At 61.7% G+C, this 25,912-nt stretch overlaps 1 protein-coding gene across 1 annotated transcript in view; it reads left to right on the forward strand.

Moving 5' to 3' along the window:
- The window catches only part of CACNA1I (calcium voltage-gated channel subunit alpha1 I), a 51,198-nt gene that overhangs the window by 12,011 nt on the left and 13,275 nt on the right, over nucleotides 1–25,912 (forward strand). Inside the window, exons 3-22 of the mRNA XM_081309734.1 lie at nucleotides 1,337–1,652; nucleotides 2,938–3,030; nucleotides 5,346–5,658; nucleotides 7,665–8,083; nucleotides 13,465–13,616; nucleotides 14,157–14,342; nucleotides 14,600–14,717; nucleotides 14,859–15,014; nucleotides 15,481–15,574; nucleotides 16,212–16,414; nucleotides 17,033–17,500; nucleotides 17,796–17,896; nucleotides 18,540–18,663; nucleotides 18,940–19,008; nucleotides 19,536–19,720; nucleotides 20,316–20,442; nucleotides 20,622–20,747; nucleotides 22,951–23,040; nucleotides 24,663–24,855; nucleotides 25,672–25,823. Of these exons, the coding sequence (XP_081165860.1) occupies nucleotides 1,337–1,652; nucleotides 2,938–3,030; nucleotides 5,346–5,658; nucleotides 7,665–8,083; nucleotides 13,465–13,616; nucleotides 14,157–14,342; nucleotides 14,600–14,717; nucleotides 14,859–15,014; nucleotides 15,481–15,574; nucleotides 16,212–16,414; nucleotides 17,033–17,500; nucleotides 17,796–17,896; nucleotides 18,540–18,663; nucleotides 18,940–19,008; nucleotides 19,536–19,720; nucleotides 20,316–20,442; nucleotides 20,622–20,747; nucleotides 22,951–23,040; nucleotides 24,663–24,855; nucleotides 25,672–25,823 (3,685 nt within the window). The remainder of the gene's footprint in view (nucleotides 1–1,336; nucleotides 1,653–2,937; nucleotides 3,031–5,345; nucleotides 5,659–7,664; nucleotides 8,084–13,464; nucleotides 13,617–14,156; nucleotides 14,343–14,599; nucleotides 14,718–14,858; nucleotides 15,015–15,480; nucleotides 15,575–16,211; nucleotides 16,415–17,032; nucleotides 17,501–17,795; nucleotides 17,897–18,539; nucleotides 18,664–18,939; nucleotides 19,009–19,535; nucleotides 19,721–20,315; nucleotides 20,443–20,621; nucleotides 20,748–22,950; nucleotides 23,041–24,662; nucleotides 24,856–25,671; nucleotides 25,824–25,912) is intronic.

Raw genomic sequence — 25,912 nt, forward strand, 5'->3', positions numbered from 1 at the left:
TGACGGTGCCCAGTGCCACCGGCCGTCGGCGCCCTGGACGCCCGCACTCTGCTGGTGGAGACTCTGTGCAGCTCTGCGGAAGGGCAGAGCCCGGTGCAGCCTCAGCCGGCAACTCCGCCCCTGAGCATTTGCTCAAAAGAAAGGGCGGCTTAGATCCACCAAGGACGTGGGCAGGAATATTTATAAGGCACAAGAGCCCCAAACCCGGGAGCGACCCAAATGCATAGCTGCATAAATTAGTAGCCGCACAGTCACTCCCAGAAACAAGGACGAAGGCACTGCTTTCCCACTCTCTGGCCCTGTCTCTCGATGGGCAGCGTCTCTTTGTTCAAGACTGACATCCAGTTCACCGGCATTCTTTAGCCTTGCCCTGTGTCCTAGCCCAAGGTCCCGAAGCCCATTCTCCCTGGCTGCTTTTAGAAGCTGCCCCTTAAATCTTTCGTCTCCAGTGGCTTTGTGTCCGCTGGGTGGCTGGGGGGACATCAAGATGGGCTGATGCACTTAATGGGCCTTCAGTTGTCCTAGGACCGATCACTGAAAAGTCCAGCTGTCCCCAGCGATGCCTTATTAGAGTCGGTGACAGGATGCAGTGGGTGGGGTGTCATCTGTTGACTGTTGCCAAATGGCCCCGCCAGGGTTGTGTGGTCTACACACCATATACAGTGCACACGCATGTGTGCTCACACTTGCAGCATCCTCGGTCCTGACCGGAGCCGTGCGGTGGGTGCGGGTGATTTGGAGGTGGTTTTTCTTGGCTCTGCGGCCTCTGGTCCCGACAGGACTCACAGTGTGCAGGTGGAGTTCATTGCCGTCTTAGGACGGTTTCCCTCCATCGTCCTGCCAACCCCGCCTTGGTGTGCTCTCACTGGGTGACCCCGGGCTGCTGGCAGGTCCACGGAGAAGAGCAGGCCAGGACCCCATGGGCTTGGGGGGACTAGGCCTTAGCCCCATGGGCTCTGTGTCATCTCTGGTCCCCGAATCCAGAGCAGAGGAGGGGCTGGTGCAGGGGCACAGGGATGAACTACCCTTGTCTGCTGGGCTGGTGAATTCAGCGCTTATTGAGCACCTACTATGTGCCGACCCAACAGCCTAGGGGCCCAGGGCCTGGAGGCCTCCCTGGGGAGCTGGGCTTAGCTGCTCCAGCAGCCCTAATGGAGGTCTATGCTAGGCACGGTGAGGTCGCAGGGAGTCGGGGACAGTTCCCCAGGGGAGGGGACGCTCTCAGGGGATTACAGTGGGACTGAGGGCCAGCCTGCCCCGGCGTGGCCTTCCCTTTCCTGTCCTCCTGGCAGTGACCCCTCCCCTCCCTCCTTTGACCCGCCCTCACTGTGGACAGACAAGGGGACGTGGCCCTGCCCCCCTACTACCAGCCAGAGGAAGACGACGAGATGCCCTTCATCTGCTCCCTGTCGGGGGACAATGGCATCATGGGCTGCCACGAGATCCCCCCGCTCAAGGAGCAGGGCCGTGAGTGCTGCCTGTCCAAGGACGACGTCTCCGACTTCGGGGCGGGGCGCCCGGACCTCAACGCCAGCGGGCTGTGCGTCAACTGGAACCGCTACTACAACGTGTGCCGCACGGGCAGCGCCAACCCCCACAAGGGCGCCATCAACTTCGACAACATCGGTTACGCCTGGATCGTCATCTTCCAGGTGAGGTCCTCAGGCCCGCGGCCACCGGAGCCGCTCCACCCAGCAGGTGTTTGCCACCCGGTCTCCCTGGAACCTGCCCGGCCTGCGGGCACCACAGGTGCCATTGTGCCCGTCTCACAGGCAGACAGACTGACAAATGGCCAGATGGGGACTGGCCCGGCCGCCTGCAGAGTCTGTGCCGTGTGCAGTCCCAGGTTCCGGAGGCAGAGGTGCCGGCTGGGAGGTCCCCACAGAGGACAGGCAGGACACACGTGCGGTCCTTGGAGGACTGGCCAAGGCGCGCAGTGTCCCCTGGGGTGCGTGGGAGGAAGGACATTCCTGGTGGGGTGACAGCAGAGATCAGCTTGTCCCGTGTCAGTGGAAGCCATGTCCCATCATGTGACCCAGTGCACACACCTGCCCTCCCAAAGCCACGGTAGCCTGCCTGGGTGGCACGGTTGGCCCTGGCTGACCCCGTACCTGTCCTCTGCAGAGGGTGTTGCGGGGTTTGTTTGTGGAATGGGGCTGAAGGACCTTAGATAGCTGCTCAACCTCTCTGTTTCTCGGTTCCTTGTCTTTATAATGGGTATGACCCCAGGCCCCTCATGCTGGGTACTGGGAATAGGCCAGGTGACAGGCAGGAGGCAGCCCATGCTCGGTGGGTGCTCAGTCAAGACTCAGCTCCCGCTGTCCTCAGGAGGGATGTGGCCGGCGCGGGCAGAGCAGGGAAGCCTGTAGCCATGAGGAGCAGGAGCATGGGGCTGGGAATTCAGAGCTGCGGGCCGTGTTTTGGGGCCGTGTCTGGGCTTTGCCAGGGACAGTCACACCCCAGAGCTGGTCTTTCTTGAGGCTGCCCCTCTCCCTCTCTGGGAAGATGTCGGATGGGGCAGGGGAGACAGTCCCACCAGCCTCGTCCAGTGCACACACTTGGGCTCCAGTGAGCCTCACCCGAGCCGTTCCCCGGGGCCTCTGCCATCCCCGTGTACGAAGAAGCAGCTGAGGCCCCGGGTGGGCCAGTAGCCCAGTGATGAGGTAGAGCTGGGACCCCTGGGCTCCTGCTTCCCAGCCCGCCTGCCCTGGCACGGTAGCCAGAAAACGGGGTGAGGTCTAGAGTGAGCGGGACCAGGATTGAAGTCCCGGCTCTAGTACTGCCTGGCTGTTTGACGTTGGGCAAGTGTCCTCACCTCTCTGAACCACCGTTTCCTGGTCTGTATCGCGTGGATGGAGAGGCTGCCCTACGAGGGCGGTGTGTCCGCGTCCTGGTGCACATGAGGCTCTCCCCTCTCGCCCTCGGTGCCGGCTGCAGGTGATCACCCTGGAAGGCTGGGTGGAGATCATGTACTACGTGATGGACGCCCACTCCTTCTACAACTTCATCTACTTTATTCTGCTGATCATAGTAAGTGTCGGGAGCCGGGGCTGCTGGGCTGGCTCAGGACGCACGGACCAGGGGAAGGGGACGGGAGGAGGGGGAGGCAGCAGGAGGGGCTCTTTTTAAACTCGGCTGACTGGGGTGATTGACAGGCGCGTCAGGGGCGGTGCTGGAAGCATCTGTCACTTCTGAGGGCCTTTGTTTCTCACCGTGGCTCCTGCTTGGCTTCTCCGCCATGTGTCTCTGGGAACACATCCTTCTCATGACCTTAGCTGTAGGTGTGGCCCCAGGATGGTGCTTTTCAAGGGCCCCGGCTTGTCCCTGTTTTCCTGGGACAGGAAGACACAATCTCCGAAACCAAAGTGTGGGGCCACTAGCAGAGCAAGGTTTGGAAAGAGGCGCATGATCCTGGTGACCGTGGGGAGGGCCCTCCGCCTCTCAGGCAGCTCTGCCCCCTGGGCTGACCAGGAGACGAGGCTCTGTCGGCCCTCGTAGGCTGGCCCTTCTGCCTGTCCCCACAGTGTCCCCAGAGCAGGCTCGTCCACCTGTCATGCAGCTTCAACCACAGCACAGTCCCCAAAATGTCAAGGTGATTTCACTCCCGGGAGGTGCTGCTCACTCCCCGCCACTGTGGGGCCGGTCCTCTGGCCTCTTGGTGGTGGGAGGGGGCATGCTTGGCCCGCTGGGGCACCCCCCATCCTGAGCTGGGGGTCAGGGCGCTGGCAAGTGACCCAAGATGCACCTGCTCCTGGCTTAGCTGCAGTGCTATCCTGGGGAGGCCGGGGCCTTGGACCCAGGAGACCAGCCACACAAGAGAAAGGGGCCCAGCCTGGTCAGCTCTGCTGTCCACTCACCAGAACAATCAGGAAGGCCCACCCACACCAGGCCGGAGCCCAGTGCCGGGAAGGGAGGGGCGGTTCAGCCAGGCTGGGGGGAGTCTCCTGGCCTATCTCTTAGGTGCCGTGGTGGAGGGAAGCCCCGGGGCCCTCCCCCACCCAGGGGAGGCTAGGGACGTGGGAGGGTCCCTGAAGGAGATGCCAGAATTGAGCCTTAAAGGCCTTGGGTGTCGAGCAGGGGAGAGCCTCTGGATGGGAGCCCTGCAGGAGGAGCGCCATGGAGCTCGGGGCGGTAGAGGAGCCGGAGTTCCTGAGGGGCTGGAGAGGCTGCCCTCTGCTCCTCCGGGGGAGCCAGAGTGGCCCTCGAGCCACTTTATGAAGTCGGCATGTGACAGCACTTAGCTCCTGGGTCTGGGAAGGCAGAGCCCCAAACCTGCAAACCCCGCACACAGCAGGTGCTCAATAAGTGTGCCCTGCTGCTCTTGCTGCTGCTGTGGAGGGGCCCCAGGTGGTCCCGTCCCAGGGTAGAGCAAGTTGGCTGGGGCCGAGTGTTTTGAGGCACGTGGAGGGTGCAGAGGGCAGAGCTGGACAGACACACCGACGTTCACCCTCGTGCCTGGCCACGCAGGGGCATGAGCTTTGATTCTGAATCCCTGGCCTGGGCCACACACCTGGAGAGGGCTCCTCAGCCCCAGACAGTCCCCGTCATGGTGAAGGTGGAGGAGAGCACAGGCCAGGGACTGGCCCTTCTGGCCAGTGGCAGCTGGGCTCATTCAGAAGTTCGCAATGTCGGGGGGGCTGCACCCCAAAAGCACAGGACACCTCTTGTGCCCAGGATGGCCCCTGAGGGGGCGGGGCCTTAGTGCTAGCCGGCAGCCTCTCCCCAACTGTCCCTTCAGGCACAAAGAAAGCCAAAGTCCAGGCTGGAGGGTAGGATTCAGGGCCCAAGTGGTCCAAGATGGGCCGCAGCCTCCCTCCCTGGCCTCAATGCCAGCATGGGGTGTGGCCGGGCCTGAGCATGACCTGGCTTGGAGTGGGCCCCGTGGGGCCTGGAGAGCAGCCTGGGCCATGCCTTCGCCTGGAGCAAGGCCTCAGCCGTCTTTTCCTGTCCCCATCTGTGTCTGTGCCTCTGTCTCTCTGGGACCCTCCACCCTCCCCTGCTCCTCTCTGTCCCTGTCTCTTCCCCCAACTCGGTGTCACCCATGCCCCAATCCTCCTGAGCCTGTGTCACTCTCTCCTGTGTCCCCCTTGTCCTTGCTCTCTGCTGGCCCCCTGCTGTCCTCCTCCCTCTGTGGGTGTCTCCGGTCTGTCCCCGTCCTCCTCCTCTCTCCACTCTGGCTCCTGTCTCCCCATCTCCATCTCTGTCTCGGGGTCTCCCTGACTCTCTCTCTCCCTCTCTCTGTCTCTCTCCCTGTGTCTTCCTGCTGGCCCCTTCTCCACCTCCACCTCCCCTCCCCTACCGTCCCCTCTGTCCCCGTCCCTGTCCTCTCCTCCCGTTGGTCACAGGTGGGCTCCTTCTTCATGATCAACCTGTGCCTCGTTGTCATAGCGACCCAGTTCTCGGAGACCAAGCAGCGGGAGCACCGCCTGATGCTGGAGCAGCGGCAGCGCTACCTGTCCTCCAGCACGGTGGCCAGCTACGCCGAGCCTGGCGACTGCTACGAGGAGATCTTCCAGTACGTCTGCCACATCCTGCGCAAGGCCAAGCGTCGCACCCTGGGCCTCTACCAGGCCCTGCAGAGCCGGCGCCAGGCCCTGGGCCCAGGGGCACCTGCCCCTGCCAGGCCCGGGCCCCACGCCAAGGACCCCAGGCACTGCAGTAAGTGGCCCTGACACACGGCGGTGGGTGTGCCGCCACCTGGGGACTCGCTGCTGCTGCTGGGTCCCACCTCCCCAGCCCGAGAGAGGTGTTCCAAGGCTCAGGCCGGGTCTTCATTTCAGGGTCAAGCATTTCCCCTGCGGCCAGGAGCTCCAGGCGCACCTGCCCGGGCCTCCGTTGCTCACCCCAGGGGGACTCCCCTGCGCACAGACCTGGGCCCTGCCCCGGGAGCTGCGCTGGGCAGAGGGGAACGTGATCTGGCCTCAGTCTTGTAGGTCCCCACCCACCAGCCTCCTGTAGCTGTCCCCAGCTACCATTGTGGCTGAGCTGTGAGTTCTGGCACCTGGCACCAAGGTCTGGCAAGGCAGGGACATGTGCCACCCTGTTCTGCCCCTGCTGGGGCCATGTCTCATGCCAAGTGCTGCCGGGTAGTTTGTGGGAAAGGGGCCCCTCACCTGAATCCTGAGAGCGGACACGGTCCCCAGAAGGTGGCAGCTGGGAAATAGTACCCTGGTTTTCAGATGGGAAAAATAAAGTCCAAGGAGATGAGGGAGTCACTTCAGTGGCCCTGGGTGTCACATGGAATGTTAGTTACCCGGGGCTTTGCTAAGTGTCCACCTCCAGCTGCGAACACCCCAGTCCCAGGAGGAGGCCGGCAGGGAGGGGAGGGCCCAGCTCTGTCCCCTTTCCTCCCAGCTGGGTGCTGAGCAGTTGGCAGGCTCTGGAACTGTCACCGGAGCAGCGGGGGAGGAGCGTGCCATGTGCTGTTCCCTGTGTGACCCCGACCATGGGGTGGGGTGGGGTGGGGTTAGCCGGCCTCGGCTCCTGGTGGCCATGAGGTCAGCACCCAGGCCCGGCCCTGGGAGGCCAGAGGCAGGCAGGAAAATGCTCCCTCGGAGCTGTGGCCCACCCCCCTGGGATGCCAGCCACCCGGGTGTGGCCTTGGAGGAGGTTCCAGGTGGCCCGTGGGCTGGCCCAGCCTGCAGACAGGGGAGCTGGGGTCTGGGCAAGGCTGGCACCCGCCTGCTGGAGGACACTGGGAGGGCGTTTACCCCGAGGCCTTCCTGCCGCTGCCGCCCTCTCCCTGAGCTTTCGGGCAGGGGTTCCTTCTAGAGGGGCTGCGGCCGTGCCTGGGCCTGCAGACCTCCTCCCAGGGTGTCCAGGGCTGGGAAGGGCTTTGGCCTGCCCTCTGGAGCTGGGGTGGGTGGTGCTGGGCCCCTGGCTCCAGAGGCAGGAAGCTGACCCAGGGCTCTGTCCAGGGTTGGGAAGCACTTGGAGGCAAGTGCGGAGACGAAGGGCAGCTGTCACGTGTCACAGGCTTCACTTTCCCTTCATTGTTGCCTTTTTTTCTTACAAGAGCAAAGCATGATTATTCTAGAAAAATAGAGAAAAACTTAATGAAGCGCCCAACCAGCCAGAGGGAGGCCTCTCTGCCACCTCTCCTCAGACCTGGGCACGGCCACAGGCCTCCAGTCCAGGCCCCAGGCTGCTCAGGTTCTCCTGGGGCATGAAGGGCCTGTGAGCTGTGGCCCCTGCGGCCCTTCCTGCCTGTCCCCACCCAGCCCTGACTCTCCTGGGTCCGGGTGTCCGGGGGCTGGCAGAGTGAGCCTGCCCCGCCCCAGGCTCCGTCTCCTCCCTCTCCGGGAGACACAGGTGGAGAGCTGAGGAACACCTCAGCCACCTTGGTTGTCCCCTCTCCACACAGACTCTTTCATAGTCACACCCAGTCCCCCAGGCTCTGTGACCAGGACCTGGGAGGGTCTGTTAAGTGACTGGCCCAGCACCAAGGGCAGAAGTGACCAACAGCAGGGACACCTGCCCCAGGCCCATCGTGTGTCCGTGCAGGGACGCCCATGGCCTGCTGGTCTCTGCTTCCACCTGGCTCCAGACAGAGCCCAGAGAAGGGAACCGTCACCCCCAGGTGGGACAGGCTTGCTCCAGGCGGACCCTGTGCCCTGGTGGCCAGGCCTGGGGTGGGCACCGACACTGCCTCGTTTGCTTTGCAGAGCTGTGCCCGAGACACAGCGCCCTGGACCCCACGCCCCACACGCTGGTGCAGCCCATCTCTGCCATGCTGGCCTCCGACCCCACCAGCTGCCCGCACTGCCAGCATGGGGCGGGCCGGCGGTCCTCGGGTCCCGGCAGCACCGACTCGGGCCAGGAGGGCTCGGGCTCCGGTGGCTCCAGTGGCAGCGAGGCTGAAGCCGATGGGGATGGTCCCCGGAGCAGCGAGGATGGGGGCTCCTCGGGCCTAGGCAAAGAGGACGAGGAGGAGCAGGTGGGGGCAGTCCGGCTGTGTGGGGACGTGTGGCGGGAGACGCGGGCCAAGCTGCGGGGCATCGTGGACAGCAAGTACTTCAACCGGGGCATCATGATGGCCATCCTGGTCAACACCGTCAGCATGGGCATCGAGCACCATGAGCAGGCCAGTGTGGGTGCCGGGTGTGGGTGGCAGGTGGGGAGGGCAGAAGGTGCCCAGCAGGGGCCCAGGTGGGCCGCCCCGTCTGTGCCTGTCTCCTGCTCCTAGCTGGAGGTGGCTTTGGTTCACCCCCAAGGGAGGGGGACGCTGGTGTCTGCTGCCCCAGTGACACTTCAAAGGACAGGGCTGTGCTCTGCACCCATGCCCCTGTCCACAGGCCACCTCTGGGGTGACAGCCTGGACAATTCCTGGCTCCATTTGGAAAAAGACCAATTTTTGGCTCTTGCTGTCTGGCCGACCTCTGGGGGACATGTCCCTTAGCCCGCACCCCAAACAAGAGGGCACCCCCCTTGGCAGCTGAGAATGCTGAGGCCCAGGAAGGGGAGTCACTGACCTGAGGTCCCCCAGCCAGCCAGAGGCACGGTCTGAGGCCACCTCCTCATGGAGCCCCCTTGGCCTCCTCATGGCCTTCCTTCTGTAAGACCTGCCCCCCCGCTCGGTGGCTGCACCCCGTCACCAGCTCCCTGAGCACAGGCTCCATTCAATTTACTTAAATGCGGCCCCTGGGGCTGTCGCCGAGCTGCCTTGAGCTGCTGGTTGCCAGTCTTTCCAGCTTAATTAAGAAGGTCTCCAGGGAGGGCCGCGCAGCTGGAGTGACAGGCAGCGCCTCCCCTGTCCAGCCCAGCCTCCCTGGCCCAGAGGTCGGGTGGGGGGCAGTGCTCCTGGGAAAGGCCCCACCGGGGCAGCTGCCCGCCAGGGTGGGGCCGAGTGTCTGCACCCCTCTGCACCGTCCCTGGGCCACATCCCTGCCAGTGGGAGAGGCCCACGAGTTCATCCTCGGAATTTGGAGAACAGTTCATCCTTGGAACCGGCCAGGGAGGAAGTGCTGACACCCCGGGAACAGGCAGATCACACAAGGCAGGGCTGTGGATGGAGGTGGGTTTGGTGTGCCTGTGCCCTCCTAGGTGACACCACGGCTCCCTCTGCCCCCGAGCCTCAGCCTTGGGCTCAGTCAGGGTCCCTGACCAGTCTCCTCAGGGTCTTCTTGTCTGACCTCCCCCACCCCCCCCTGCTCCTTCTGCCACATCCTGCTGAGCAAAGTTCTTAGCCCGACTCGGGCGCTGCCTTGTTCCTCAGGACAACAGGTGTCTGAAGCCATCACCCGTCTGCCCAGGTCAGCAGGTGGGGGAGGCTGTGCTCAGGTGTAGGGTCCACGCGGGAAGCAGGCGCCCTGGATGCATATCCTCTCCGTCAAAGGGAGGCCAGCTACTCAGCCTCTGCTAAGTGCCAACCTCTGAGCCAGCCTGGTGTCCCTGAGTCCTCACAGCTGCCCTCCAAGTTGGGGTCCTGCCCCTTCCCCACACTTGGAAGGCGGTGCTCAGAAAGGCTAAATTCCTTAGGCAGGGCTTGGGTTCCAACCCTGGCTCTGCAGGGTGGCCCTGGGTGAGCCACAGCACCCCACAGACCCCACAGCTGGAGCCTCCATCTTGGTGGTGCATGGGCCCCGTAACGTGGGTAACTACATTACGAAGCCTGGTGCACAGAGGTGCTTGAACCCCACAGGCCGGGAGTCTTGCAGGGAGCCCTGCACCGCAGCCCTGGGTGAGCACACCACCCGCTGTCTGGAGCCTCAGAAAGTTAATTAGCTAAGGAAAAAGCGAGGAGGAGGAAGCATTTTTAAAACGTTCTTTTTAAAGCTGCTCGGAGTGGCAGCCATTGTTCGGCTGCTCCATGCAGGGCCTGACCTGGCCGCTGGTATTTTTGCTCCTCTCCCTTGGCTCCCAGACAGTGCTTGGCGGGAAATAATCCGCCCCCAAGTTTATTTTGAGCAGTCCCCGCTGAGGTGGCGCCTGTAGAAAGAGGTGGCCTAGGGCTGAGGAGGGGTGGGGGGAGGGCGGCTTCCGTGCATCCCCTGGCCTGCCTCCTGCTTGCTGGTTCAGGTTCTCCTGGCCGTGGAGGCTGCTCCTTGCAGGGACTGGGCTGGAGGGGACAGGGGTCAGCATGTGTCTCAGGAAGTGGGAGGCGGTGCAGCCCCTGGAGAACCCTGGGAGGCAGGCGGACCCGGCGCATTCTGTGGCTGTGGCTGTGGCTGACCGTGGGTAGGAGGGTCAGGCAGTTGGATTCCTTCCCCATCATCTGATGTGACAGTGTCACAACTCTTCCTCATGTGACGAGCCAGTCCTGTGGGGCAGGAAGGGTGCCTCAGACCCACTGGGCAGATGGGAGGGAAGGAAGTGGCTGGCTCCTGTGGCCTGGCGGCCGTGGGCAGAGCTGGGCCTGAGGTGCTGAGGACAGTGGTGGACAGTCACATTGGAGACGGGTCATGGGTCAGGAGCTGCTGCTCCCAGGACAGTGTGTCTCAGCTTCCCTCTCTTCTGGAACACCAGGGCCATAATTCTTCCCAAGCTGGGCAAGGCTGCCCCCCTGCAGCCTTGGCTGGCCCTAGGGTCTGAAGATGGTTAAGGTGGAGAAGAAAAAACAGAGGATTGTGCTGAAAGGGCAGGGAGCAGGGAGCCTCCCTGGGCTTCGGCTGACCCTGGCCAGGGCGCTGCACTCACGGCTCTGAGTCAGCAGTGGCTCAAGTCCTGCTCTGGCCTCCTGCTGCACCTCCTGTGAAGTCACTGCCAACCCAGGTCGAGGGCGACTCTGGGAGGAGGAGGATAGGGTGGCTCAGTGACTGGCAGTCTGGCCCTGTGGGGGCCTGAGAGAGAGGTACCAGCGTGGGCTGCAGACAGGAAAGGGTCCCGGGTGGGGGGATTGGAGGTGGATTGTGAGGGATGACTGTGAGTCCAGCCAGGGAGACACAGGCACAGGGACCAGGAGCACAGGCATCCCCCGAAGGGCCCTGAGTCCTTGAGGAGATGAGCCCAAGGTACAGGGCAGACGGCCCAGGGGCCCAGGGGCCAGGGTGGCGCTCACCCACAAAGGGCCTCGAAGCCAGCTTTATCTTTGGAGCAGTGGGGAGCCATGGAAGGCTCGTTGGCCTGGGAGTGACATGTCCGGGCTGAGCTGGAGCCTGTCAGAGAAGTGGGCAGGTGAAGGCCCCTGGGCTGTGGGGTGGGGCGGGGCTAAGGGAGAGGAAGCTTCAAGATCTGACTCCACCACTGCCTGGCCGTGACCCTGGCAGTCACTTCTCCTCCTTGAGCCTCAGGTTTCCTTCCTGTAAAATGGGGGCAGTATAAGGTGGTTCAGTTTAGACAAGAGGATGCAACTGGCCTGCGGGAAGCTGCACGGATCGCAGTGGCCATTATCATCAAGGGGCTGCGCTGGGCTGCAGGGGCTCCTGGCCAGCTGAGAGGCCTCTGCCCACGCTCATATCTACCCTGCAGAAGTGACCAGGGGTGGGGCAGCCTGGGGCCACCAAGCTTGGCATCTAAGCAGGAGGTGCTGGCCCCTGCCCCCACCTGGAACCTCTGTCAGCTCTTCCACTGGGTGGGCGGAGCCATCTCCAGTGGCCCCTCCACTGTCTGCCTCTCTCCCGAGTCTCACTCTGTCCATCTCTGTCCATCTCTGCCTCCCTTCCCGCACCACCCCCTTGACATCTCCCCGCTGGGTGTCTAGTCATCTGTCTGTCTCCTCCAGCCTGCCTCTCCGGGATGAGTGTGCTCCACAGTGATGGATGGTCCATTAGACAGATTCACAGGTGTGCGCCACCGAGAAACAGCTGCTGCAGGGGCGGAGGGAGGGGAGCCGGTGACCTTTCGGGGAGCCGCGCTCCTGGCAGGGTTTGCAGAAGCTCGTGTGGCGTGTGTGGCCGGAACCGTGACGGTGGCCCTGGGCTGTCCGCGTCCTGGCTTTCCGTCTCCAGGTCGTGGTCTGGGCGGTCTGGGCGGGCTGGGAAACGGGCGGCTCACACCGGCATCCGAGCCCTCCCAGAGGCTGGTCTCTGGGCCTCTTTCACCTGTGGGACCGTTTTTGTGAGTCAGATGTGATCACAGATGGACAGGGCCTCTCCTTTTGCCTGGGCTGAGAGGAGCCGGCAGTTCTACTAGATCCCAGGCCTGTGCCGGGGCTGCCAGGCTGCTTTTCTTTCTTTCTCTCTTTTTTTTTTTTTTTTTTGTTTCCTTCTCTTTTTAACCCACATGGAATAAAGTCGGGCCTCTGAGGGTCCCTGTTGCTCCATGGAGGGGCTGGACTGGTGGACGGAGATGGCCTGCCGTGGTTCTCGGCTCCTCCTCCCTGCTGCCCTTGCTCTGGGCACCTTCGTTTCCCCGTCACGGGCTCTCTTCTCAGCTGTTAGGTCTCTGCCGAGATGTCACTTGCTCCAGAAACCCTCCCGGCCCCACTGACTCTCGTTCCCCCAAACTGCACTCAGCTCCCTGGTTTTTGCGGGAGCTGTGGCTTGTGGCGTGTAGGGATTTGCACTTGCGTGTGAGCGTGTCTGCTGCCGTAGCACAAGCCCAGCACGTTAGGGGCCCTCAGTACAGAATGCTCTAGGAAGGAACAAGGGGATCGGGTGGTGTGCTGTGATGTGACAGTAGCTTCAAGTCTGACTTGGACCAGTGCCCAGCCTTGCCACGTTCTCGCTGGGTGGCTCTGAGCAAGTCAGTCCACACTGCCCAACCTCAGTTTCTCATTATAAAACAGAAGTGTCAGCTGTCCAGGGAGTCGGTAGTTGAGCTGGGGTTGAGCTCGGCGAGGGGCCCATGATCAGGGCCAAACAAATGGTCCCTCCCTTCTCCAGAATCCAGGCAGGAACCGTCTGGTGCCATGGTGAGCACAAACCAGACCTTTCGCTGGGTCCCAGGGGAACCATGGAGGGGAGAGAGGGACCTGGGCCTTGCATGGCCTTTATCAAGAGGCTTGAAATGAATGAGGTCATGCATTGGGGACTGAACTCAGGGGCCCTCAACCACTGAGCAACATCCCCAGCCCTGTTGTATATTTTATTTAGAGACTCACTGAGTTGCTTAGGGCCTCACTGCGTTGCTGCGGCTGGCTTTGAACTCGCCATCCTCCTGCCCCAGCCTCCCGAGCTGCTGGGATGACAGATGTGCACCACCGCAGCCGGCCTAACCCCTGGTTTACAGACAGGGAAACGAAGGCTCAGAAGTGGGCTGCACAGCCACTTAGCGTCCAACCAAGGGAACCCGTCCCTTGCCCCAAGTCATGGCCGACAGCAGGGTCTCTTTCAATGGTGCCGTTTTCTAGTTATCACCTGCTGCTAACAAGCATGAGGCCAAAGATCCAGGGGCAGGAGAAGGTCTGCATCTGGAGGGGGTCATGGGAAGCTGGTGTCCGTTTGGCCAGTTCCTTGACCTCCTTGGGTCTTAGTGTCCTCCTCTGAGAGTGGGTGCATGGGCTGGAAGCCTCCATGATGGTGGTTCTGCGTAGGGCTGTGTCTGGCCTGCTGGGGTCACGCATCCCCCACCGCTGTGCCCCCACAGCCCGAGGAGCTGACCAACATCTTGGAGATCTGCAACGTGGTCTTCACCAGCATGTTCGCCCTGGAGATGATCCTGAAGCTGGCCGCCTTCGGGCTCTTTGATTACCTGCGGAACCCCTACAACATCTTCGACAGCATCATCGTCATCATCAGGTACCCCTCCCCCACCTCCTGCTCTGCAGCAGGGCAGGGACAGTGTGCAGATCCAGCCAGTGCACAGGTGATGAAGGAAGCCAACCACTTGGAGGCCGTCATCCAAATATTTTTTTTTTAATTCTTGATTTAGCAATATATATGCTTCTGGATTAATGCATTAAATAACAAGATGTAGCGGCAGGCCCGTGACTACCGTCACTCTAAAGGAGGGATGCACGTAACAAACAGAAATTTTCCACCCACTGTCATGTAACATAAAGATATCTGTTATTTTGATTGCCCCAAAAGTCCTCGGGACTGCTAATCCGCTGTGATTTGCCATTTATATTTGTAATCAGAGGAAGTTATGGAGTTTTTAGATTTTAGCCATGACTTCCTGGTGGGGGGGTCCCTGGAGCCGCAGCCAGCACGTTACCTTTGGGTGGATGAATTAGTGGATGAGTGAAAGCTCTCTGTCTCTCTGTCCTCCCGACCTGGCCTCTCCTTCCTCCTCTCTCGGCCTCCCTCTGGCCCTGCGCCCCTGCTGGCTGGCCACAGCATCTGGGAGATCGTGGGGCAGGCGGACGGCGGGCTGTCAGTGCTGCGCACCTTCCGGCTGCTGCGGGTGCTGAAGCTGGTGCGCTTCATGCCTGCGCTGCGGCGCCAGCTCGTGGTGCTCATGAAGACCATGGACAACGTGGCCACCTTCTGCATGCTGCTCATGCTCTTCATCTTCATCTTCAGGTGAGCCCTGCCCACCGGGACCCCACCTACAGGGCCAGCCAGAGCTGTGGGCAGGAGCATGGGGGAGTACATTCCTGTGGCTCTGGGCAGGTTCTTCCCAGGGAGCCTCAGTGTTCTCCTCTGGAAAATGGGACCAACACTGTCACCCGCCCCCACCTCCCCACCTTACTGTGTTGCCTGAGACCAAACCAGGTGGGAAGGCAGAGCGTGGTGGATGGGAACCCTTGAGCCGCCCTCTTCCTCCCTTCCTCCCCCAGCATCCTCGGGATGCACATCTTTGGCTGCAAATTCAGCCTCCGCACGGATACGGGAGACACGGTTCCTGACAGGAAGAACTTTGACTCCCTGCTCTGGGCCATTGTCACAGTGTTCCAGGTGGGTGCACTTCAGGGGAGGGGATCCTGGGCAGCAGACCACCTGGGATGGGGTGGGGCTGAGGTTGCCAGTGCCCATCCCTCCTGGTAGACAGAGGTGGCCCTGAGGGACCTCAGGACTGACTCGTCTCTCCCTCAACAGATCCTCACCCAGGAGGACTGGAACGTCGTCCTCTACAATGGCATGGCCTCCACCTCCCCCTGGGCCTCCCTTTACTTTGTCGCTCTCATGACCTTCGGCAACTATGTCCTCTTCAACTTGCTGGTGGCCATCCTGGTGGAGGGTTTCCAGGCCGAGGTGACCACAGCCCTGGGGGAGGAAGCGCCCCCAGCAGGGCCCGCGAGACCCTAGGCAGGGGAGAGGGAGCCTGGGTGGTGGGGGGCTGTGTCATATCCTCAGAGGAGGGCTGCCCACGAGGCAGGGAGCCTCCGTCCCAGGAGGGACGCAGCTGGGGCCTGCGTCTGGGATTCCTGTTTCTCCCCGGAGGGTGAAGAACTAGGTCTTCCCATCTCTGAGGTTCTAAAGCCCTGAGACCTGGAATTCTGGATCCTGCTCCCTCCATTTTCCAATTCTTTGGAATACGTGCAGTCGGGCAGGCGGGGGATTGTGGCCTAGATCCCCATTAGCTTCTACTTCCCCTTTCTGAGCCTCACTTTTCCCATCTGTAAAAGGAGAGTGGAAACACCCATTGGCAAACCCAAGAGGGAAGGAGGGAGGGAAGGAGGGGAGTTGCCCTGCATGCTGACCGGCGCCCGCCTCCCAGGGGGACGCCAACCGCTCCTACTCAGATGAGGACCAGAGCTCATCCAACATGGAAGAGTATGACAAGTTCCAGGAGGCCCTGGACAGCAGCGGAGGTAAACAGGCCTCCACTCGTCACCTGGGGGCCAGGAGCCTTCACTGGAGACCCAGGTGGGCCCAGGGCACAGCATCTGCTCCCCTGGACCCCAGGCTCAGAGAGTGCTAATTCTCTGTGTTTGTTTTTTGTGTTACTAACTGAAAGAAATGCTGACTCTCCAAAAGAGGACATTTGTGGACCTCTGGGGTCCCGCCACAGGGCTAACTGCAGCCCACCCGCTTCCCTTCCCACAGTCTCTTGGGTAGAGCTGTGGGGCCTTCCGATGTGGCTGGGCTGTGGTCCTGGCTGGTAACATGAGGCAGCTTGAGCCAAGCCACTCCAACCCAAGCCCTGGCTTCTGGGTAGCCCCGGCAGACTGCCTGCTTCCTGCAGTGGGCCAGGGAGCCAGGCTCCCTTCCCTTCATACTGGGTGAAGGTCCAGGCTGGTCTGATCCCAGAGCCCTGGAGGCAGGGTGCAGGGGAGGCACACTGGATGAGGTGCAACCCGGAAGGCTTCCTGGTAGAGGAGTCTCCTCATAAAGTACTCCACTTCTGTTATGTCCACACCCTTTCCTTTCCTTTGTCTTGTTTCCTTTGCTCTTGTTCTGTTCTGTCTTCCATCTGTCCCTCTCTCTGTCTCCCTCTTGCTTCTCCAGATCCCAAGCTCTGCCCAATCCCCTTGACCCCCAATGGGCACCTGGACCCTAGTCTCCCATTGGGCGGACACCTAGGTCCTGCTGGGGCTGTGGGCCCTGCGTCCCGCCTCTCGCTGCAGCCAGACCCCATGCTGGTGGCCCTGGACTCCCGCAAGAGCAGCATCATGTCCCTGGGGCGGATGAGCTATGATCAGCGCTCCCTGGTGAGTCCTGTGGGTGGGGGCTCCGTCCAGAAGGGCCTCCCCCACTGGGATGTGGGTTGAAGGACCCCAGAGCCAGGTGCCTGCAACCTCAGCCTCACACTTGGGTGCACAGGCTTAGGACAGGGATTGCCCCAAGCCAGGCAGGACCATGTCTGTCACATTCCTGGGTGCCCAGTGCCTGAGCAGGACCTGGCAACAGGAATGACTGGGGTCAGGCACACAGAACTGGGTTTCATCTTGGTAGCAAATGTGTAGGGTCAAGAATTTGGGGTCAGGCAGACTAGAGCTGGAATCTGGCCTCTGTCACCTCTGAGCTGTGTGTCCTTGAGCAAATTACCACTCTTCTCAGCCCTGGTTTCCTTTCCTGTAAAATAGGAAGGTGGCCACCGTAACTTGCTCTAGTTTCTCAAGGGAACAGGTAGCAGGGAGGGATTAGACCTCCAGGGGGACTTGTCCACGTGGGTGGGATGAGAGGCAGAGCAGGCAGAGGAGCCCCTAACCCATTCGGTCACCTGCTAGCCAGGCCGGGACCCTCTTAGAGCCACAGCGGGGCTTGCAGGAGGCCTCACATCACGGGTGTGCGCGACGACGCTGACCCGAGCCCTGGCTCCCCCACAGTCCAGCACCCGGAGCTCCTACTATGGACCTTGGGGCCGCAGCGGGGCCTGGGCCAGCCGTCGCTCCAGCTGGAACAGCCTCAAGCACAAGCCGCCCTCGGCTGAGCACGAGTCCCTGCTCTCGGCGGAGCGCAGTGGCGCTCGGGCCTGCGAGGGCGCCCGGGAGGAGGGGCCTCCGCGCGCTGCGCCGCTGCATGCCCCGCACGCCCACCACGTGCACCATGGGCCCCATCTGGCGCACCGTCATCGCCACCACCGCCGGACGCTGTCCCTCGACACCCGGGACTCGGTGGACCTGACCGAGCTCGTGCCCGCCATGGGCCTCCACCCCAGGGCCGCCTGGAGGGCGGCGGGCATGGCCCCCGGGCACGAGGACTGCAACGGCAGGATGCCCAATATCGCCAAGGACGTCTTCACCAAGATGGACGACCGCCGGGATCGCGGGGAGGACGAGGAGGAGATCGACTACGTAAGCGGGGATCCCTCCGGGAACCAGGAAGAGCGGGGTGCGAGCAGAGGTGGGCTCGAGGGGGCGGGACCGGGGGCGTGGCGTCGGGGCGTGGCTAGAGCGGTGGGGCTTAAAACTGTGGCCCGAGGGGCGGGGCCAGAAATGAGGGGGTCTCCCCCGGGGAAGCGCTCCCCGCCGCCTGGGGTGGGGGGGTTCCGAGATCGCCCAGTGCCCAGTTGGCTCGATGACCGGGTGGGCAGAGATAGGTCGCTCTGCGCGGTGCTGACCCTCCCGCGCCTGGTCCTCCTCTCTCCAGACTCTGTGTTTCCGCGTCCGCAAGATGATCGATGTCTACAAGCCTGACTGGTGCGAGGTCCGCGAGGACTGGTCGGTCTACCTCTTCTCCCCGGAGAACAGGTGGGCGGGCCCGACCTGGGGTGGGAGTTAGAGTAGGGGTAAGGTGTGGAGGGAAAGCTCTCTGCCAAGCTGGGCAAGGCCATACCCCAGAGGCGGGGGCGGCAGGACAGGGGGTTTCGTGAGCATTTCCTGTAGCCCAGGCCAGTTCTGTGCTGGCATCCAGTTGGGCAGATTCTCTAAAGGTCCGGGGTACACGCATGAAGGGAGCATCAGAAGGCTTCCTGGAGGAGGAGGCTGGGCTTTGTAGGCAGATAACAGTCCAGTGGGTGCAGGAGGGAGGGGGAGAGGGGAGGAGGATTTCGGAAAGAGGAAGCTGGTCCAGGAGGAGGGAGCAGCCTGAGAGACTACCTGGGTGTTAGGAAATGTGGTGTCCTTGTCTCCGGAGGACTGGAATCTGGGATATGGGCTGGTGTTCAGAGACCCTTAAGTGCCAGGCAAGGTGGGTACCCTTTGCTGTGTGGGTGTGTGGTCTGCACCCTGAACAATGCAAAATCGACACCTGTTGTGTGTCCAGAGGAGGAGAGGGATCACTTCCTCTAGGCCATCCTGCCCCTTGTGTGTGTGTGTCTGTCTGCATCCTCTGCCTCCCCTCTGGTCAGGATGGGAAGCAAACTGACACTCGTGGTGCCCTGCCTCTGCCTAGGTTCCGGGTCCTGTGTCAGACCATCATCGCCCACAGGCTCTTTGACTATGTGGTCCTGGCCTTCATCTTCCTTAACTGCATCACCATCGCCCTGGAGAGGCCCCAGATAGAGGCCGGCAGCACTGTGAGTAGCCACAGCCCTCAGAGAGGCCAGGCAGAGAGATGCAGCACCAGGCCTGCCCTGGGACTGTGAGCCAGACCAAGGGAGAGCTCAGCAGGGCCAGACTCTTGGCACGTGGAGGGAGGGAGATGTGGCAGGGAGCTTGCCTCTGGGAGGGACAGACCACCTTGAACTGAGAAGTGTTGGCCTCTCCTGGCTGTTTCTTGGCTGATCAAGAGCGTGAGCCGGTGGCTGGGAGGTTTGAGCCCCTGGGCCCACCGCATCTCCCGGCTCTTTCAGGAACGCATCTTCCTCACGGTGTCCAACTACATCTTCACGGCCATCTTCGTGGGCGAAATGACACTGAAGGTTGCTCTGGGCTTCACCTTCACTCCCAGCTCGGGCCCCGCCCCTCCCGCAGATGGTCACTGGCCTGTCAGCGCCCGCCCCTGGGCTGGGCTCCTGGGACCCCGAGGGGTCAGCGGCATGCCCCCTCTCCAGGAGTCACAGCCTCGCCAGAAAGGCGAATGCAGGGAGAAACATGACCGTGTAACGGGGGAGCTGCTGGAGGTGCGGGGAGCAGGGAAAAGGTTCCCTCTGGGACGCTTCCCAGCGCGGTGGCTTCGCCTCGGGTTTGCCAGAAGTCCTGGGAGAACCTTAGCAGGAGGCGCCCTGGGTCCTGACTCCGCCCCGTCCCCGCCTACTGCCCGCCCATCCCAGGGTCTGCGTGGAGCTGCCCCCTGCCCGCTCGTCCTCGCCACCTGTCTGGCCCAGCCCATCTGTCCCCGCGCCCCCTTTCCCGAAGACCCCCCCCCCACCTCGTCCTCCCCTCGCCCTCGCCCTCCCCTCGTGCGGCGCCTTGGGCCTGAACCCGCCCCGCCCCGCCCCGCCCCCAGGTGGTCTCGCTGGGCCTGTACTTCGGGGACCAGGCGTATCTGCGCAGCAGCTGGAACGTGCTGGACGGCTTCCTCGTCTTCGTGTCCATCATCGACATCGTGGTGTCCTTAGCCTCGGCTGGGGGAGCCAAGATCTTGGGGGTCCTCCGGGTCCTGCGGCTCCTGCGCACCCTACGCCCTCTGCGGTGAGGACCCTTCCCCGGTGACAGCTCTTCAATGTCTAAGGCCCTTGTGACATGTGACTCATTTTGTCCTCCAATAGCACACGTCTTTCTTTCGTTTCTTGGTACTAGGGATTGAACCCAGGGGCATTGAAACATCAAGCCACATCCCCAGCCCCCGCTCTATACACACACACATATGTATGCATTTATGTGAATATATAATACACATTTAATATATACATAAAATGTATATGTATTTATTTAGAGACAGGCCTGGCTTAGTTGATGTGAGGCTGGCTTGGAACTCCTATCATCCTTCCTCAGTACCACCCCCTACCCCCACCGCCTGGTTACCTGTTTTTGTCTCTGGGTGGCTCTCTGCTATCTCTGGGACTAGGCACAGTGACGGGAGGGCAGGTGCCCTTCTCCCTGTAGATCTGGGCTGCGGCCTGGCTCATCCCCTGGTCTGCTGACATCTGGGCACCTGCTTTCTCTTGGTTCCATGCTGTCTTCCTCATGCCCTAGTGGGCTCAGTCCTGGAACTCACTAGGGGACTCAGCACTGGCTGCCTCCCCACAGCCATGGGCTCACAGCTCCCCGCCCTCCTTGCCTACAGGGTCATCAGCCGGGCCCCTGGCCTGAAGCTGGTGGTGGAGACGCTCATCTCCTCCCTCAAGCCCATTGGGAACATCGTCCTGATCTGCTGTGCCTTCTTCATCATCTTTGGCATCTTGGGGGTGCAGGTGAGGAGGGTGGGAGGGTTCTGAGGCTGTGTAAGGGCACAGCCAGGGCAGAGGCCCCACCTGTGCTGGCTGACCTTGGGGCTCAGGGGAACCCGATGCAGTCTGAGGCCTGGGTTCCTCTTGTGATTTGCAATGCCCCCTCCTCTTGGGAGCACTGATCTTGCCCTCCTTATCCCCAGCTCTTCAAGGGCAAGTTCTACCATTGCCTGGGCGTGGACACCCGCAACATCACCAACCGCTCTGACTGCGTGGCTGCCAACTACCGCTGGGTCCATCACAAATACAACTTCGATAACCTGGGCCAGGTGCGTGCTGGCCACCCCCCTCCTTATCTGTCCTGCCCCCTGGGGGTGACAGCTCTTCAATGCCTATGGCCCTGAGATGTCAGAGCTGGCTCCAGTCCTGCCCTGCCAGGACTGTGACTTCTCTCCAAGCCCAGGTTTCCTACTCTGCAAAACGGGTAGAGGAACTGGCCCTCACAGGTAGTCTGAGGCTGAGATTCTGAATGCAGGGCCTCCGCCCCCCCAGTGCCTGGCCCGCAATAAGTTCTTCACTGAACTTTGGTCCTGGCCTCTGCCCCCACCCAGGGGGTCCTGACCCGAGTTGTAGAGTCAGCCACACCTGGTTGTGCGTTCCAGCTCTGCTGTGGAGTGGGGTGTGACCTCTTTGAAACTTGGTTTCTCATCTGTAGAAAGGGGCAGCAGCTGTGGGAGCCATCAGGGTGGCAGGCTCCTCGATCCAGGGTGGGTGCCCTCACCATCACCCACCCTGTCTGTTCCCCATCCAGGCTGGCAGGCCTCACCCAGAGCCCCTGTGCCCCTGGTCTCTTCTCCTGGAGGCCTGCCAGGCCTGACCCAGGGGCAGTGGCCCAGAGGAGAGTCCTCAGCTAGCTGCCTCCAAAGGGCCCCCTCCCCACAACCGGTCCCTCTGAGGGTCCTTCAGGAGCTAGGTCCAGGTGGCCCAGGCAGAGTACCTGGCCCTGGGGCTCCCAAGGATGGCGCAAGATCTGGGCCGCCCGCTCCCATACCCTCTCTGGGCAGCCCCTGGCTGGGTCGCCCGAAGCTCTCATTCACAGGACGGGGCACCCCCACACCAGCTATGGGTGGAGCCAGTGGACCTTGAGGGGCTGTGGTGGCCAGGAGACCATGTCAGAAACTGACTGCTGTCAGCTCGCCCCACCCCTTCTCCAGGAGCAGCCATGGAGTGTTTAATAACTCAGTGTTTGGTGAACAGGGAAGGGCGCTGAAGGAAGTGGGGGGCCTTTTGTGAGCTTGCTCCTGATCCCAGGTCCCCACCTAGCGCCAGCTCCTGCCTCCTTTGGAAGGACCTGGTCTTTCCAATCTGGTTGCACTTGACCCCAGTCTGACTCCCTGGAGCGCTGAGTGGGTGTGCTCAGTGCTGAGTCTGGGTTGACTCCCTGGGGGGCCACTTCCTGTGTGCCCTCAGGCAAGTTCCAGATCCTCAACTCTCAGTGGGCACAGCAGTGGGGGCCTTGGCATCTAGGGGCCTCCTGTACTTCCTCGCTGTCCCCTGCCCTGCCTGCCACTGGGCCTGAGCACTTTGGGGGCACGCTCAGCACCATTCCCCACCTGGCAGGGGAAGAGGATGGGAGCTGTGCCCTAGAGGGTGGGAAGGGTGGGCCGGGCAGGGCCTGGCTTCATAGCCCAGGGTGGCTGGAGCACAAGGGAAGGTGTGACTCTCTGCCCTGGGGAGGGGGCCTTCCTGGGCAGACCGTGACTTCTGGGCAGCCCTGGTTATGTGGGGCCCTTGTGGCCCCTAACCCCCCTTGTGCTCTGCTCTCCAAAGACAGCACAGGAGCCCTCACTCAAGTTCAGTGCAGAAAACCTTGGTTAAGCACCTGCTGTGTGCAAGGTTGTGTGCTGGGTGCTTTGGGACCAGCCTGTGACCCAGTTGAAGGACACGAGGAGTCTGGCCTGACATCCATGTAGGAGCCCTGGCTGGCTGTCTCCCGTGGACCATCCCCTTTTCATATTTTACAGACCCAGAGACCTCAAGGAATTTGCCCCAGGTCTCCCAGCCAGTGAGTGGCAAAGGCTGGGCGGTAAGCCAGGGATCCTGGCTTCTCTCAGGAGATCCTGACTTCAAGCTGCCGAGGGCGGCCTAGGGAGCACCCCCGGAGTTGTCAGGAAGCTTCTCATTTAAAATCTCAGTGGCTCCTCCCAGCGGCATTTACTGGTTCCCATTGGTGGGTGAGGAACAGGAGCACACAAGTTTTTGTGTTTGTGATCACACGACTGGTTAATCTCAGGACTGCAGCTGGAACTCAGACCCTGGGCTCTTCTTCCTGCAACAGTAGCTATAGGGCACATGGCGAGCACACAGTAGGTCCTCAGGAAGGTTTGTGGATTGAGAGCATAGCTCTGCCACACAGGGAAGCCCTCTTTGTCCCTCTGCCTCCCAAAGGCATAACAATGGAGAGCTGGAGATGCAGGTGTGGCCTGAGCCCCCTTGTCCCTCACCTCGTGCCCTCCCTCCCCTGTCTTCCAGGCTCTGATGTCCCTCTTTGTCCTGGCCTCCAAGGACGGCTGGGTGAACATCATGTACAACGGTCTAGATGCCGTGGCTGTGGACCAGCAGGTGGGCATCGTCGGGCAGGGTGGGGCTGAACAGTAGGGAGGGGCAGGTCGCCGTTGGGGTCCGGTGGTCTGCAGCCTGTGCCAGTGGCTCTGGTGTCTCCCCATGGTCAGCCCCAGCACACCCTCAGGTCCTGGCTGATCCTCACCCAGTGTTAGTGTACGCCATGGTTCCCTTCCCTTCTAGAACCCCTTGCTCTGCACAGAGGAATCCCAGCTGGCTCCTGCCCAGAGGGGCACAGACTCTGGGGGAGGAGGCCAAGTGTAGAAGGGAGGGCTGACCAGCCGGCCGAGGGAGAGCAGGTCCCAAGCAAGAGTCACGGGAGGCAGGAGGCCAGGAGAGCTGAGTGTCCATGAGACCCCCCTGGCCATGGCAAGGGGCAGGAGTTCATCCTGAGGGCACAGGGAGCCATGGAGAGTGGCGTGTCCTGCTGCTCAGGATGCTGGGGGCCCCTCCTGGGCTGTGGGGTGAGGGTGGGCCTGGGGATAGGGACAGGGTGGAAAGGGTCGGGGACAAGTCTGGGCCTGAGAGAAAGCCTGGGCCTTGGCTCCAGAGGTCCCCTCTGCGCCTAGGCAGTGACTTCAGGCAAGACACACACTGACCAGGGTTGGCTGTGTCCAGACCTAGGGAGCTTGAGGGGCTGGCTGGGAGGAGCGGGGCCAGCGTCTAGATCAGGTCAGGCCCACTCTGGAGGAGTCGGGCTGCAGGGATTCCAGACCTGTGAGTGGTCTCTGGCTCTTGTTCTTATGGTCCTACCTGGTTAGACTCCGGAGCTAGAGGTGGTTGGGGGCAGGACATTTGGAGGCACCTTCCTGCACCTGCTGTGTGCTCTGTCCCCCACCCCAGCAGTACATGGGCACGTGCAGACTGCCAGGCAGTCTCTCTGCTGGCTGCCTTGTTTCTGGTTGGATGGATAAGTGTGTGTATAGGTGTGTTTATATGTGTACGTATGTGTGAGTGGAGTGGGGGTGGGGGGGGGTGGATAACTGGATAGTTGGATAAGTGAAGGGTGGGTGGGTGGATGGACAAGTGCATGGATGGACGTACAGATAAGTGGATGGACAGATGGATGAGTGGATGGATGGATGGGTGGATGAATAGATAGTTGGATAGTTGGATAACTGAAGGGTGGGTGGATGGATGATGGATCAGTTGATGGGTATATGGATGGATAAGTGGGTGGGTGTATGGACAGATGTAGATGGACGGACAGATAAGTGGATGGACAGGTGGATGGACAGATGGATGAACAGATAGATGGGTGGATGGATGGATGGATAAGTGAAGGGGTGGGTGATAGATAAGTGGATGAATGAATGGGTGAATGGATAGATGGATAAGTGGGTGGGTGGAGGCTGGATGCTTGCCGAGGTGAGAGGATGGCTTGGTGAGTGAGAGGGCAGGTGGATGTGCCCAGGAGCCAGCATTTAGATTCGGGAAGGAGAAGGGTTCTCTGTGCTGAGTCCCTTCCTGGGCCAGGGGTCTGCCACGGCCTCGCTCAAACCTCACAGCTGCCCTGGAGGCCGCTGCTTCAGTCCCCCTTTACGCCCAGGCTGGGCCAGTCGGGTGCCCGCGTGGCCCCGCGGTGCGCGATCAGCTCTCAGCCCTGGCTCTGCTCTCCGCAGCCTGTGACCAACCACAACCCCTGGATGCTGCTGTACTTCATCTCCTTCCTGCTCATCGTCAGCTTCTTCGTGCTCAACATGTTCGTGGGCGTGGTGGTGGAGAACTTCCACAAGTGCCGGCAGCACCAGGAGGCGGAGGAGGCGCGGCGGCGCGAGGAGAAGCGGCTGCGGCGCCTGGAGAAGAAGCGGCGCAGTGAGTGGGCAGCGCGGGGGCCAGGGTGTGTGCTGTCGCCCAGCCAGGCCCCGTGACCCCAGCTGATGCTCCTCTGGAACCAAGGCTTGGGCCTGACTCCAGCCTCCAGGGAGCTGGAAGGAACAAAGAATGTGATCCTGGTGGTGGGACGCGGCCCTTTGTCCCTGCTTCCGCCTGACCAGGTGGCACGAGTCCACCAGGGTTGGATGGGTGATCCCACCATCAACAAGGACAGGGCTGGAGGTGGTTCAGTCCAGGCAGAGGGCAAAACCAAAAAAATCTGGCCAGGCCTGGTGGTGCACGCCTGTAATCCCAGTGGCTCCGGAGGCTGAGGCAGGAGGATGGAGAGTTCAAAGCCAGCCTCAGCAAAAGGGAGGAGCTAAGCAACTCAGCAAGACCTGTCTCTAAATAAAATATAAACTAGGGCTGGGAATGTGGCTCAGTGGTCCAGTGCCCCTGAGTTCAATCCCCAGTGACAACAACAACAACAACAAAAAACTAAAACAAAAACAAAAAACCCAACACCTGGATGCCTGGCCCTGGGCCATGGGCCCCCTGTCCACCCCCATCTGTCAGCAGAGCCAGAGTCCCTGCTGAGGCCATGTTTGGGGTATTTGGTGAGAATCTGTGTCCTGCCCCCTTGGCCTCCCTCCACCACCTCTCACTCTTCCCCTCCTGGCACCCTGGCTGGGGGGCCTCACTCTGCTCCAGGGCCTGGGTGACCAGGGGGTTTCCCACCCCCAGCACCGGCCCCTCTGTGCTCTGTCCCCTTCCCCTGGGTTCCAACTGTGGTCTGGGCCACTCTCCCCACTGCAGAGGCCCAGAGGTTGCCCTACTACGCCACCTACTGTCACACGCGGCTGCTCATCCACTCCATGTGCACCAGCCACTACCTGGACATCTTCATCACCTTCATCATCTGCCTCAATGTGGTCACCATGTCCCTGGAACACTACAACCAGCCCACGGTGAGCCCAGGGTTGCTCCCAGCTCATGGTCACAGGGTGAGAACGGGGCCTTAGCAGGACCCCACCACAGGGACAACAGCATGGGCAGA

The sequence above is a fragment of the Spermophilus citellus genome, assembly GCF_964194105.1.
Source record: "Spermophilus citellus genome assembly, chromosome: 10".
Lineage (NCBI taxonomy): Eukaryota > Metazoa > Chordata > Mammalia > Rodentia > Sciuridae > Spermophilus > Spermophilus citellus.